Source organism: Panthera pardus, unplaced genomic scaffold, assembly GCF_024362965.1.
Source record: "Panthera pardus isolate Hobbes unplaced genomic scaffold, ASM2436296v1 HiC_scaffold_18, whole genome shotgun sequence".
Taxonomy (NCBI): domain Eukaryota; kingdom Metazoa; phylum Chordata; class Mammalia; order Carnivora; family Felidae; genus Panthera; species Panthera pardus.
Window position 1 is genome coordinate 28,693,557 of NW_026526743.1, and position 15,403 is coordinate 28,708,959.

At 40.8% G+C, this 15,403-nt stretch overlaps 1 protein-coding gene across 6 annotated transcripts in view; it reads left to right on the forward strand.

Moving 5' to 3' along the window:
* The window catches only part of CYLD (CYLD lysine 63 deubiquitinase), a 69,054-nt gene that overhangs the window by 36,954 nt on the left and 16,697 nt on the right, over positions 1-15,403 (forward strand). For 4 of the 6 annotated variants that reach the window (XM_053906093.1, XM_053906092.1, XM_053906095.1 and 1 more), the window contains exons 6-11: positions 192-286; positions 1,867-1,983; positions 9,110-9,489; positions 10,377-10,542; positions 11,924-12,065; positions 13,322-13,444. In XM_053906093.1, coding sequence (XP_053762068.1) covers positions 192-286; positions 1,867-1,983; positions 9,110-9,489; positions 10,377-10,542; positions 11,924-12,065; positions 13,322-13,444 — 1,023 coding nt within the window. Of the gene's footprint in view, positions 1-187; positions 287-1,866; positions 1,984-9,109; positions 9,490-10,376; positions 10,543-11,923; positions 12,066-13,321; positions 13,445-15,403 lie in introns of all 6 variants that reach the window. The other 2 variants (XM_019455964.2, XM_019455965.2) reach the window with 2 other exon arrangements.

Sequence of the window (15,403 nt, forward strand, 5' to 3'; positions counted from 1 at the left end):
TTTTTTCCCCCCGTATCCTCTTTCAGTACTTTTGTCGACCTTTAAAAATTTGTAAAACTGCTGTTGGAAATGCTGCCTTTTTGTAGGAAAGAGGTATTTTTTGGCTGCTGTTGTCATTGCTTGCTTAATTGTTTCTCTTCTGTAAGAATTTGCTTGTATCCTTAAAAAAACACGTTTACCATTTCAGATAGCGTGACACAGGAAAGGAGGCCTCCCAAACTTGCCTTTATGTCAAGAGGTGTTGCGGACAAAGGTTCATCCAGTCATAATAAACCAAAGGCTACAGGTATGGATCAGTAGGCTACGGTTCTTAGATATTTACACGCTATCTGATCTGCCATAGCATTGAAAAAAGGTTAAAAGGTTTTACTCCTCGGTGTACACGTAGGCTCTCTTCTTCCCAACGTGTTTAGTATTTTACCAAAAATTGTTTATAGACGCTCTTGCTAAAGCCAAGAGTTCCCAGCCTTTTTTTAGGCGATGAAAAGTTTTCCGGGAGGACCTTGTTGTCTTTTGTTGGTTTCTGTCAGCTGGTTTTTGGAAGCCCCTACTTGTAACATTTGAACCTCGAGTTTAGAGTCGCAACTGTACAGAAGAACCGTATCTGGATAATGTTAGATGGGATAAAGCATATCGGGAGTAATTATGTGGATTTTGCTAACAAAATGTGGCACAAGTTAAATTCCAAACTGCTAAGCAAGAATTTTTGTCTCTCTTCCAGAAACTCCCTCACAATGCATGTGGAGTTCTTTGCGTTTTTCTTTGGCTTCCACATATTTTATAGTTTTAAAGGATGGTAGTTCTACAAGCGAAACAGCTCATTTAAAAAGCTGTGAGAATGTTTGTTAACTCAGATGTGGGTTAGGAGAAGAATATTGTTCCCTCAGTTATCTGGTGAACAAAACTTGTCTTGGCCCGTTTTAAAGGAAATTGTATTTTAGGAAGTATTTTATGTGACCCTGGACCTGGGGCGACTTAGGATTAAATAGGACACACACGTAATAGTTATCTTCTAAGTCAACCTGTAGATCTAGATAGGATCGCTCACACGTGTTATTCTCACTTAAGTATAAATAGCCTACAGATTTTCTGAAGACATGTGGTTACTTGTGTTGTAGCAGATCTTAGTTATAAGCATAAAGTATAGAGCTATCTGCTTTAAATTGAAAAGTTAAAATCAGATTTTTTATGGTTTCTGGAGACCCCCCTGGTCGCACTTACAGCATTTCTTCTTAGTACTGAGGCAGGGTAATGCCTTGAAAGGTCTGTAATGTGGCCACACTCACTCTTTCTTACGTTAATAAATCTAATCTAGAAAAAAATAATTCTGCTTCCTGTTTTCAGAGACGTGAAGCAGTGAAGCAAGGAATTTGATGACCGAGAATTCCCAACTGTTTAAACTTTATATTTTTTCAACTTAATTTGTGCATTGATTTAGGTCTACAACATTTAAAGATCGCTTTCTTCCGAAAGGAACTGTTTTAAATTAACAGGTTAAATTTGGGAACTAACAGGTTCATCAGGGGAAATTGGGGAATGGTGCTGTTGACATTTGGAAATAAACCATAGTACATGAAGTAATTTTTAAAAGCAGTTGGTCTTAAAAAAAAAAATAGCAGGCTTTTCTTTTAAACTTATTCCTGTTCCCCTCCTATATTGATTCTTGGGTGGAAGAGTTTTTTGACACTGCCAAAATGGTTCCCAAATTTTTAAAAGTTGAAGACGCTAATAAAATACATTGCGTTTGTATACATCTATTGCTTTCTTAAGCAATTGTTAACATCATATGTGTGTTAATTTCTCTCAGGGAAAAACTTTCACACCATATTGACTTTATTTTTAAAAGAAACTTTTCTTGATCCATAGGACCTACCTCAGACCCTGGAAATAGAAACAGATCTGAATTATTTTATACCTTAAATGGATCTTCTGTTGACTCACAACCACAATCCAAATCAAAAAACACATGGTACATTGATGAAGGTAATCTGTAGTTTTAGTGTTCTTTATTATATTGATCCTGTCCGTTTAGCTCGTCAGAAAAAAATGGCTTTTTCACCAGTGTATATAGTTTTGGAAACAGAATGAGTAGAACATTCTTTATTAATATGGCTGAACTAAAATATTGTACACAATTTGAACTGCACTGCTGTTAAGACTAATACATCATTCAGAAAATGTATTAGTAGCTCGTTCTCTTCCCTTACCTGATCTTTAGGGTGGATTTCTAGAATCAGTGGAATCCTTTAAAAACTTTTCTGTCTCGTCTTTCTGTGTCTCTTTTAAAAACACTCCCTTTTTGCCTTCCCTTGGTTCAGGGACATCATTTTTTTTCGGGTTTATTATTTACTTAGTTCTTCCCGTCAACAAATATTTATTGAGTGCCTGCTATGTGCCAGACACTCTTCTAGGCACAGAGGCTATAACGGTGAGGGAGGAATAGACATACATGGTCCTTGCCCATTTGGAATTTATGATCAAGTTGTTGAAATAGGCATTAATCAGACCATCACAGAAACAGAGCCTTGCAATCATGATGAGGGCAGTGAAGGTACTTGATACTGTGAGAGTCTATTAAAGGTGGATTTTACTTATAGGGACTCAGAGATGTTTCTCTGAGGAAGCAGCATGAGCTTAAGTTTACCAGAGGAGTGGGAGATAACACAGCGAAAGGGGACAAAGAACCTTTTCGGCGGAGAGGATGGCGTATGGAAATGCGTCATGGAAAAATGGAGCCTGTGTTTGCTGAAGGCTAAAAAGAGTCAGAGTAGCTAGACCAAAGAGAGAGGCAGAACATTTTATGAGAAAGGCAAACAGGGCCAGGGCATGTGGAGCCTGGTGTGCTCTATTTAAAGGAAAAGAGGAAGCCACGGAAGGATTTTCAGCAAGGGGTGACATGACCAAGTTTGCCTTTTGAAAATCATTCTGGCTGCAGGGTAGACAGTGGCTCGAAGCGGGGACCATGTGGCTACAAGGGCACCGCTGAAGGTTGTTGCAGGGCTCAGAAATAGATTCCAGCAGCTAGGGCGAGACTTGTTGGGGGAAGGGATGGCGGGGGGGGGGGGGGGGGAGGGGATGGTGTAGGAGATATTTAGGAAGTGACTTGAGGAGACTCACAGATGCACTGAGAATGAGAGCTGGGGAATAAGAGGTGTCAGAGATACCCCTGGTTTCCCGGCTTGCAGGCTTCTCGAATTGTAGAGGAAGGTGATGAATTTGATTTTGAGTATGTTGAGCCCCAGGGGCCCCTTAAACTTCCCAGACGTGATTTGTCAAAGAGACAGTTGGATATATAGGTCTGTGGCTGAGAAGAAAGTTAAGAGCTCTCTGGAGACGTACATCTGCAGGTTGCCCTCACATATTTGGTGATTAAAGTTTTGTGAATAGTGTCACCTGAGGGGAGGGTGTGGGGTAAGACTGAGCCCTGAGGAATGTAGTGGCTGGGAGGAGGAGAAGTCTTCAAAGGAGACAGAAAAAGCCACCAGAGGGAGGTGAGGAAAATCAGGAAGTTGTTGGGTCAAGAAGTCACGGAGCTGGCAGCCTTGAATGCTCCTGAGAGGGCAAGTAAGGCGAAGATCACACAAATACCTGCTGCATTTAGCCAACGGAAGCCATGATGACCTCAGTTACGCTTCTGTGGAGTGAGGAAGTGGAGACGTGAAGTTTGGGCCTCATCCTGGACTCTGCTCTCTCACGAGTCACATCCAGCCGTCACGGAGTTTTCTGGATCTCCTCCTCTTCGGTATCAATAGACTCTTTCCCTTTTCTTCATTTCTGCAGCCACTGCCTCCGTTCAAATCCTTTTTTGCTGTCTAGTTAATAGAACGGCCTTCCACCTGGTTTGTCTACCTCAGCCTTGTTCCTTCTGAATCGATTCTGAACAATAATAATCCTCCTCGCCACCGTCTTTGTGGTCACTACCACCGTCATCACTGCGGCCGACGTTTCTTGACGACTTATTACGCCAGGCATTGTGTTACACCCTTTAGATGCATTATTTTGTCCTCATAACAACGTTATGAGGTAGGTGTTTTTACTTTCTCTTTTGTTACAGTGGCTAAATATCTTGCCCAAGGCCACACAGCTAGTGTTAGTGGCGCCGGTCTTCCAACCCAAGTCTGTGTCACACCTGGCGCTTTTGATCACTACACTGTGTTTCTCTTCACATTGCTCTTCGACTGCTTTTTCTGAAGATGTCTCTGCTCATGTCTCTCCTTTGGTTCATGTCTGTTAATTTTTCCCTAGCCCTTGGGAGGTAAAAACGCGGATTCCTTAGTTTGGCCTGCCCGGACCCTTCACGGCATAACGTCTTAGTCGTCTCTCATTTGTCGTGCACTCCTGCTCCCGCCATGCTTGGAGTGGGGCCATTTTGGAATGTGCCATACTTTCTCTTTTCTTGGCGCCTGTTGTTCCTCTTGCCTGGAAATCCTTCTTCCTATTCCTCCCACTCCATGCTTTGGCTTACTTCTGTCCATCTGTTCAATCTCAGCTTGGGTATTATTTTCTCCTGGAAGCCTTTCCTGTCTCTCCTAGGTTAGGTGAGGTGCCATCGTAACTGTTTGTCGCCTGTCTCCTCTGCCAGACTGGAGTTCCAAGTGCCTCGCACGGGGCTTGGCACGCGGTACGTCTAGGAACTATGTGCAAACGAAATGAAAATAAGAATTTAAGAGTACTGTAGAACTCTGTAGTGACTTTTTAGCTATCGTATGGATTATCCACAAATGTAACAGTCCAAGCCCACTGTCAACATCACTTGGGCTTAGATACTCACACGGGAAATGACTTCAGTGAGCTCTTAGATTTTGTCTTCTCCGTGCCTTCATTTCTACCTGAGTAGGGTGTTGTGAAGCTAGGCAATCACAGGGCCTCATCAATCCCCAGGACTTCTTCCTAGCCACAGAGCAGGAATCTTCCTTAAATGATGCCTCCCCAGGAGATTGTCTCTTGATAGACTGCTTTTGTTAAGGTCTGGCCCTTTTGTTAACAGTTGTTAGCTCTCTCAAAAACCTTGGGAGTGCCCAAACAACAAGGGTCTTACTGGCAGCGTCTTAGGGTGAGTCACAGCCCTGCTGGCTTCTGCACGTGCATGGCCCATCCAGAGTGGTTAGGGCACAGCCCGGCTCTCTCACGCTGTTGTTTCTCGTAGCCTCGTGAATGCTTTTCCTACGAGCTTGTTTCTTTCTAGGGAACGGAAACTGGTACAAGCTGGGGTTTGTCATAATCTAGGTAACATTGATTCTTCAGGTTTATGCTATAATTGTATCCTTAGACAGTTTCTGTGGTGTAAGAGAATATTTTTAACTTCTTGATTCTAGTCTAACATTGTATAATAAGTTTATATAAGAATATTGATCCTAAGTGGGATATGTAAAGTGATGAAATCTACATGGAGTAGGCCTTCATCCTTAAATTAGAAAATAGAAGTGATTTCAGTGTGAAAGAATATTTCTTTTCTATCATTAATTTCACTTGTACATTTAAAAAGCTTTTTTTTCAGGGCACCTGGGTGGCTCAGTCGGTTAACTATCCGACTTTGGTCAGGTCACGATCTCGCAGTTTGTGGGTTCGAGCCCCGCATCAGGCTCTGTGCTGACAGCTCAGAGCCTGGCGCCCACCACTTCGGATTTGGTGTCTCCCTCTCTCTGCCCCTCCGCCACTTGTGCTCTGTCTGTCCGTCTCTCAAAAAACAAACATTTAAAAAAATAAATAGAGGGGCGCCTGGGTGGCTCAGTCGGTTAAGCCGCCAACTTCAGCTCAGGTCATGATCTCGCGGTCTGTGGGTTCGAGCCCCGCGTTGGGCTCTGTGCTGACAGCTCAGAGCCTGGAGCCTGTTTCAGATTCTGTGTCTCCCTCTCTCTGACCCTCCCCCATTCATGCTCTGTCTCTCTCTGCCTCAAAAATAAATAAATGTTAAAAAAATTTTTTTTTTTTAAATAAACAGAAAGCTTTTTTTCTATAACATTTGATTTATGCATTCAGTTTTTTCTTAAAACAAATATCGAGTCTTTTCTTGTGTTAGTGGCTATACCAAATGCTATGGATTCAACCACAAATCCACATGAAAAACCATAACAAAATTCCTGTTCTATGGAGCTGGTTGGTATTCTGGTTGGTATGACACATAGTGAACATTTAGAAAGACAAGGTAATCATCAATTGTGACATGTGCAGTGAAGGAAATGAGCAAGGCATGACAGCAGCTGGTGGGGAGCCAGCCACCATGGAGTGTTTTGGAAAAGTCTCTTTGAGGAAAGGGTATTTGGGTTTGAGGTCTGGATGATGTGAATGAACCTGTCAGAGAAAGAGCTTGGGAAGAACATTCTAGGCAGAAGAGATAGTAAAGGCAAAGGCCTGAGGTGAGAAAGAGCATTCGAGGAACAAGTAGTAGGCCAGAGTGGCTGCCGCATGGGAAGCAAGGAGAATAGGTGTGTAGAGTGAGTTCGGATAGGTGGGTGGGAGCTAGGTCATCCAGGACCTTGCAGGTCTCAGTGAGCAATTTAGTTGCCTGTTACAAGAATGCTGGAAAGCCACTGAAAGGTTTTAAATGGGGGGATGACATAAGATCATGTAAGATCTTTAAATTTTAAAAAGATCTCTCTTAGAGTTGTGTGGTGAATAGTTTGGCCAAGAAGGGGGACGGACCAGGAAAGAGACTGGTTACAGGGCAAAAGATGATGCCCTGTGGCTTAGATTAGGGAGATGATAGGGGTGAAGGGAAGAGGATGAATTTGAAATATATTTTGGAAACAGACCCAAATACTTGATGGATTTGGCTTTTGGGCTGGAGGGGTTGAGGGTTTGAGAAAGAAAAGAATGACTTTTAAAAGTCCTATATTTAATATCATTACTAAAGAATCTTAAATGGATAAGGTATAAAGAACAATGAGAAAAGAAGTACATTGAACACCCATGTAGTCACTACTCACTGTAAGAAAAACATGATCATTGCCCTTGAAATTCCTTGGTGCCTCTTCCTAGAGCCCTCTTTTCACGCTCTCCTCTGAGCTTCCATCATCTTTAATTTATTCTCCTGGTTTTCATGATAACTTTCTACGTTTGTGTATCTAAACAGCATAGTGTTAGTTTAGCATGTTTCTGAGTTTTATACAAACGAATCAGCCTGTGTGTGTGTATGCTATGTAGTTTCCCCCTCAATATTATGTTCCAAGGTGCACCACAGTGGTTTATGTGATTATAATTTTTTTTCATTGCTGTATAGCATTCCACTCCATTTCATTCCATTGCTGCAAGATATATAAATATACCACAGTATTCGTCCCCATTCGACCATTGATGGACATTTGAATTGTGTTTATTTTCCTGCTATGATTAACAGCTTAGCCGTTAACCTTCTTACACATGTTGAGGCTATATAACCAGGAATGGAATTATTGGGTCATGTGATATGCACATCTTTCCTTTACTAAATCATGCCACGCTGTTCCCAGAGTAGTTATACCAGTTGACGCTTCCGTCAGCATTTTGGGAGGGTATCGTTTTTCCTCATTCTTACCAACAGTTAATATGCTAAAAACTTTAACTTTTGAAATGGCATCTCACATTGCTTGTGACTTTCTTTTATCTACTTTATTGTGAGGACAAGAATCTTTTCATTGATTCGTTGGTGGTTTGGGTATCTTCTTCTGAATTGCCTTTTTAAGCCTTTTGTCCATTTCTTCTTAGTTGTGGTTTTTTTTTGGGGGGGGTCTTTTTTATATTGGTTTATAGACCTTTATCAAATTTGAATCCTTTGTCAAATATATGTATTTTAAGTGTTTTCTCCTGTTTGGCTGATATTTTCATTCTTGCTATGATGCCTTTTAATAAGTAGCTCAGTTTCACTGTGATCATATTTGTCAGTCTTTTTCTTTGTGATTTGTATACTTATGTTCAAGAAATTTCTCTCTGCTGTAAAATCATGAAGAACATTCTTCTGTATTGTCTTCCAGAAGTTTATGGTCTTGCCTTTCACATTTGTCTTTAAGCTACCTGGAAATGATTTTCGTGTAGAATATATTCAGTACAAGTCCAATTTAATTTTTTTTTTTAATGTACGGGTAATTGATGATCTCAATATTATTTATTGAGAAATTCATTCTTTCCCCACTTATCTGCAGTGCCTGGCTGGCAACTGTAATAGTTCTTTTAAGAAAATAACTTTTGGTTTTGCTTCTCTTTTTATGTGTTTGTTTTCTCTTAAATTATTTTCTGCTTTTGTATTTATTCTGGCTTTGATCCTCTTTAGTGTACATTTGTTTTCTCTTCCATTAATTTCTGTTTTGTGTTTATTCTTTCCTCGTGACTGACTTTTTGGGCAGTTAATCTGTTCTTTTAACTTCCTAAGTTGTATTCTGAGTTCATTGCTATTCTTTTTTTTCCCTGAAATAAACTATTCAGTTTATAAATTTCTTTTGTAAATACTGTGTTAACTGTGTTCCACGAGTGTTTGTTGCTTTTTTCTTTTTCTCTTTTTTCTTTATTTTAAAAATTTACATAGTCATTTCTTTTTTAATCCTTTAGCTATTTAAGAAGCATCTTTTGGGGTGCCTGGCTGGCTCAGTCTGTTAAGCATCAGACTATTGGTCTCCACTGAGGTCATGATCTCGCGGTTTGTGGGATCTGGTCCTGTGTTTAGCTCTGCGCTGGCAATGTGGAGCCTGCTTGGGATTCTCTCTCTCTCCCTCTCTTTCTGCCCCTGCCCTGCTCTTGTGTGCGCATGCTCTCTCTCTCTCTCTCTCTCAAAATAAATAAATAAACTTGAAAAAAAAAAGCATATTTCTAAATTTTTGGTATTTTTTTTGGTACCCTTTTCTAAATTATATTATAGACAAAGAATAGAACCTGTTTAATACTAACCAATAATGGATTTTTTTTCTTTTTTTTTTAGTTTGAGCCATTGGGTGCCATTTACCTAGGTAGAAAAATTTGGAGGTGGGAAGAGAATGTGGAACACTGTTTTGGAGAGATTAAGTGTGCAGTGCTTACAAGAATCCTACTAGAGTCAAATGGGCACTTAACACTAGTCGTGTATATTGATTTTCTTTAGAGATGTGGGCATTTTTAATACTCTCGAATATGTTTCTCTAAATAAGAACACTTTTTTTTATAGTTGCTGAAGACCCCGCAAAGTCGCTTACAGAGATATCTCCAGACTTTGGACATGCTTCACCACCACTGCAACCTCCTTCCATGAACTCATTATCTACCGAGAACAGATTTCACTCTTTACCATTCAGTCTGACCAAGATGCCCAATGCCAATGGAAGCATTGGCCACAGCCCGCTTTCTCTGTCAGTTCAGTCCGTAATGGGAGAGCTAAACAATGCCCCTGTCCAGGAGAGTCCACCCTTGGCCATGGCTTCTGGGAACTCCCATGGTCTGGAAGTGGGCTCACTGGCTGAAGTTAAAGAGAATCCTCCTTTCTATGGGGTAATTCGTTGGATCGGTCAGCCGCCAGGACTCAACGAAGTGCTAGCTGGACTGGAACTGGTAATTGAATTTGACTTAAACATTGCAGCTCTTCTCTCTCTGGAGTTTTGTGCAGTTTTTTCCCACTTATGCTTTTTTTGTGTCCAAATGTTCTATTCGTCAAAAAAGCCGTCACTAGAGAAAAATTTTATTACTGTGTTGCCTGGCTTCTTTGGCACCCATGAAGCATCCGGTCCGTTTGTTCCTGATGTCAGTTGATCTGTGTTCAAGGAATGAAAATAGATTTTGAGGCTAATGTGTTTAGACTCATTATATTAAGCAACATGGAGTAAGGAAAGCAAATCTGTTATCAGCTTTCTTTTTCTTCCTCAGTCTCCCTCCCCGACTCAGTTCTAATATTTATATCATACATTGTAAGATTAATTGCCGTTTTTAGAGATTTTTTGAGATCTTAGTAGAGGGAAAGGTTTTCCGTTTGGAGATTAGGAAAGCATATTGTTTGGCATTTCACGATCTGGAGAGGATACTTTGAGTACCCCTAGCTTTTATTTATAAGATGTAAAATACTAAAAATTTAAATGTTTGCATGCTAGTGAATGCTACTTTGGGGGAGGTTGTTAAAATAAACAGCCTCCGCCCCTTAGTTCCAGTACATGTGGAGTTGATGTGGGGAAGTCACACCTTTTAACCAGGGAAGGTCTAAGCATACATTCTGGAAGGAAGCGCAGTGAGGACTTCATGCTGGAGTCAGGAATTTCTTAAATGATCAGTTGTGGGCAGAAGCGCTGCTTAGCCCACCCTTTTCCTGATGGAGTTCTCGGGACAGGATTCCGTGACGACGGAATTCTGAGAAAGGGTGAACCAGAAACCAATTGTAGAAACCATAATGCTGCGTATGCTGTGCCGCACGGTGCAGAATAACGTATAGCGAAGCATTTCTTTTTCAGGAAGATGAATGTGCGGGCTGTACAGACGGAACCTTTAGGGGCACACGGTACTTCACTTGTGCCCTGAAGAAGGCGCTGTTTGTTAAGCTGAAGAGCTGCAGGCCCGACTCGAGATTTGCATCCCTGCAGCCAGTTTCCAATCAGATCGAACGCTGTAACTCGCTGGGTATTTGATGCCTTTCATTTCCTTACAAATCTGCAATGACTCTGGTTCTGATCTCAGGCCATTTTGCAGTAGGCCACAGTGACAGCGTTTCAATATATTTCTGGCCAACGTTCATCAGGCTTGTAAATCAGTTAAGATTGCTGCTTGGTGTCTGAGAGAGTGACAATGGTCCCAAGAGGGGACTTTTGAAAAAAGTATTAGTCAGGAAAACAGTTTTCTCTTCCTGTTGGTTTCTGGCATTTAATTAAAAAAAAAAAATTTTTTTTTAATGTTTATTTATTTTTGAGAGAAAGAGAGAGTACAAGCAGGGGAGGGGTCGAGAGAGAGGGAAACACAGAATCGAAGCAGGGTTCAGGCTCTGAGCCGTCAGCACAAAGCCGGATGCAGGGCTCGAACTATGCTCTGCGAGATCATGACCTGAGCCGAAGTCAGACACTTAACCGATAGAGCCACCCACGCGCCCCTGCCGGCATTTAATTTTTAAAAACACAGAGGTAGAAATTGAAATGTGGCCTTCTTTTGGCCCTGACTACCTTCCCGATGTATCATAAAAGCATATCAATAACCATATCTGATTAAGAAGGTCAGCATTATTATATGAAGCAGTTTTAGATTGATTGATAAAGGACAGATCCCCTTCATCACTTGTAATGGGTGACAGTTTCTTGATGTTTTCCCTTTCCAGTTTTGGGTAATGGTCGTGAAGCATCTTGAGGGTTAAGTGACTATCAGTAGGAAAGCCATCTTTATGAAGAACATTTTTCCTTACAGTTGAAGTACATTTTTTTCCAAAACTTTGGAAATTTTTGTTTTCTGACTTGAAGACGAAGCATCTCAGACCAATAAAACATTTGGGGAACAAAATATTTTACTTGGCACATGTTGTTTATACACTACTGAGTACTCTAAGGTGTTTTTTAAATGGTGGAGGAAGTGGGGCGCCTGGGTGGCTCAGTCGGTTAAGTGTCCGGCTTCGGCTCAGGTCGTGATCTCGCGGTTTGTGGGTTCGAGCCCCGCATCGGGCTCTGTGCTGACAGCTTGGAGCCTGGAGCCTGCTTCGGATTCTGTGTCTCCCTCTCTCTCTCCGCCCCTCCCTCACTCACACTCTGTCTCTCTCTCTCTCTCTCTCAAAAATAAATAAACATTAAAAAAAACTAAAAAAATTTAAGCGGTGGAAGAAGTGAGATTGAAAATGAACAACACCATTGTCACTGGCCACGCTGAAGAACCATGAAACCAAACCCACCTTTAGCTTAGTTTTAAGTTGGGAAACAGATTTTGCCTCACGATACAAAAATGTATCTTAAAACGAAGAAGTCTATCAGAGTACATGGTGTAGTAGTCGAAAGGATGCTTTTCATTTTCATTTTTATGTTGGCAGCATTCGGAGGCTACTTGAGTGAAGTAGTGGAAGAAAATACCCCACCCAAAATGGAAAAAGAAGGTTTAGAGATAATGATTGGAAAGAAGAAGGGTATCCAGGGTCATTACAATTCGTGTTACTTAGACTCAACCTTATTCTGGTAAGTTTAAAATTAGCACGGAGACACGTGTGCACGTGCGTGTGCGTGAGAGGAGCCGCTAACTGCCTCTGAGTAAAGAAACTGGGTGGCTGGGGAACAGGGAAAAAGGGAGGTTTACATTTCACTGTATACCCTTGGAAACTACTGAACATCGTCTCAGGGTGCTTGTATTAACAAATTAATATAAAAGTAATGTGGCGAATGATCAGTAAGAACGATAGTGTTATAGGTGGGACAGATATTCTGAGGGTGTCTGTGAAACCGTGTAACTGAAGACAGTAAGTACAGTATCTTTGTCACGTATCAAACAACATGACTTGATAAGTCATTGGCTGCTTATGTGTTTGCGTAAGGAGGAAGTGTTTGCTTCCTTCGCTAGGTGGAGGCAATCGTAAGGCAGCTTTATGTTAAAGAATTACTTTCAGTAGAAGCACAGATGCCCTCGTATACGTAGTTGATTCCAAAGTCCAACGACTTAACGCGACAAGAATTTTTACGCTGAGATCGAACCACGTACGTTGCCAGTTTAGTTGAGCATAAGTGGCCAGGTCTATACAGCCACATTGTAAGAATTAGGAAGTTAATTGGGGTGTTAACATTTTAAAAGTGGGAAGAAGAATCAACACGGTGGGCTATTGGGCAGGATACTGTCCGTCTCTTCAGTGTGTGGACAAAACAAGCCTTACGGAATTGATGCAGTCCTTTTTAGATTTCGTGATACAAATCAGCCAAATTTCCGTTTTCTTTGGTCCCAGCAAGTCACTGCTGTTAGTCGCTCACAAGTGATTTTGGCATTCAAAGAAATTTATATTTCTGCAAAGGGCTGCAGGGAGAGAGTAGTGTGATATCTAGTGTAGGTTGTCATTGTATGTGTGCGTGCCTTGAGAAGTAGTTCCCGACTTCCTCCTCTGTTGGGTGTCGACTTTGACTCAGATTTGTAGGCCCCCTTTTCAGCTTTTGCAAAGAAGTTCTCTTAATATTCTTGAGGCCTATTTTTATCCTTTAACACGGTCAGTCTATATTGTGCTTTCTCAAGATTGGTGTTTTTAACATGGAAGGATCTCTAGCCCCTGTTGATTGAACCACAGGAACCTTAGCAGGTGTCTTTGGTACCTGTGTTAACGAAAAGCACGAATTTGTAAGGTTCCTTGTTCTCCAGACTTGGTTGTTTTTTCTCTCGTTACATTCTTTTTAGTATCTGTGTCCCCAAACGTAACGTGTACAGAATAAGGAAAACTATTCCTTTTATTTTACAGCTTGTTTGCTTTTAGTTCTGTCCTGGACACTGTGCTACTTAGACCTAAAGAAAAGAATGATGTAGAATATTATAGTGAAACGCAAGAGCTACTGAGGACGGAAATCGTGAATCCTCTGAGAATGTAAGCAGAAGACCCAGAATTGTTTTGCCTTTCGATGGTGTCCAGTGCTCTGTTGTTTGGTACAATAAGTAATTCACACCTGCTTTCATTTATTAGGGGATGGGTGGAAATTCGTTCTCTCGATAAAGCATTTACAGTTTTTTAACCTTTACTGTCTTATTTAATTTCTCCCATCTGGTCACGGTGTAGCACATAGTGTTTGCCATTAAATGATGAAAGCATTTTGGTACAGTATAGTACAATTTAGTAATTGCAGTAGGTTCGAAAAGCTGATAAGAAGTACTTGTCTTCTGCTCTAGCTTATTCCAGCCGTGTGCCTAACAGTACACCCTCTGGTCTAATTCGCATGTCTGGCTTCTTAAACTTAATTTTATCTGGGAAAAAAAGGAGCAAGGGAAATTTTTATTTAATTTTTTATTTTATTTTAGAGAGAGAGAGAGAGGCAGGGCTTGAGCAGGGGAGAGGGGCAGAGAGGGAGAGAGAGAATCGGCGTGGAGCCTGACATGGGGCTTGGTTCCATGACCCTGATCCTGACCTGAGCCAAAATCAGCAGTCAGACGCTCAAGTGACGGCCAGATGCCCCATAGAAAATTTTAATTTATAGAATAGCTAGTGTTGAATACTCTTGTGTTGGAAACAGATGAGGTGTATTTTATTAACACATTTCTTGGTTAAAGGAATCCATTTAGGCCTCCCTGTACATCGCTTAAAAAAATGATGTTTTTGGTCATTTCCTAGTTTGTGAATTATAAATATGTCTTTGGTCACTGAAAGCAATTTGTAGTGATACAAGCACAAGTAATAAGACATTAAGTAAAGACTTTTCATAAGTGGTGGTAGCAGGGATACATGATAATGCCACATTATAAAATTTAAACTATGAAGTTAGGGCCATACATTATAAAAGACATCTGTTCACTCAGGAATATAGAGAGCCACCTATGGAATTTAAAGTCCATATTAAGATGAATTTTTAAGTCTTGTGGCACATTTTTATTTAACAATTAAAATTTAAAAGAGTTTGAGGGGTGCATGGGTGGCTCAGTCACTTAAGTGTCTGACCCTTGAGTTTGGCTCAGGTCATGATCTCACGGTTCGTGGGTTTGAGCCCCACATTGGTCTCTGAGCTGGCAGCATGGAGCCTGCCTATGATTCTCTTCCCTCTCCCTCTCTCATGCTCACTTGCTATCTCTCTCAAATAAATAAAACTTAAAGAATTGTTTGATACAAGATTTTGATGAAAACATGCAAAATACTGAACTATAAAGAGCATTCAGAATGGCCTACTATGTAACATGGCGAAGAAAGTAAATTATAAGGGAATAAATTTCTCTACTTCTGTCTTTTGTTTTCTTTACATTCTGTAATGGTGAAAATAACTGTTTTTTGTTTTTTTTTTTTACCCTTTAAGATAATTATGAGGCTTGATTTTTACATCAGTTATTTTATCTTATGCAAATTTTTAAATATACCCTCCGTTTCTTCCCCCAAGTAATTGATAATGGAACAAGACAGATCAAATCCAAAACTCTGAGTCATGTTACCACTTCCTTCCTTCCGTCCCAGACACCCTAAGTCCATCAATAGACATTACTTGGATACTGTTGTCCATCCAGTTGAGAATCATGATTAACCAGACTCTGTCGCCCTGTCCACAGCAAGGACCTTGTTGTGATCGAGATTCCCTGTGTCTGCAGTGTTCGTACCTGTATTATAGCTGACTGGTTTTATTTGGAACTGAAACCCCTGCTTTCTCTATTTCAAGCTTCTCAAAGGCAGAGATCCTTTTTTTCCACCTTACTCTTTTCGTATTCCCAGAGGCTGACAGGTTAGATTACTGTGTAAGTGGTGGGTGCCCAGTATATGTTGGTTGCAAAGGGTTAATGAGTGAGTGAAGAATGAATATACAAAATGGATATAAGATTAGCTAGTCCCCATTTTTCTCGTTAAACATGTGGT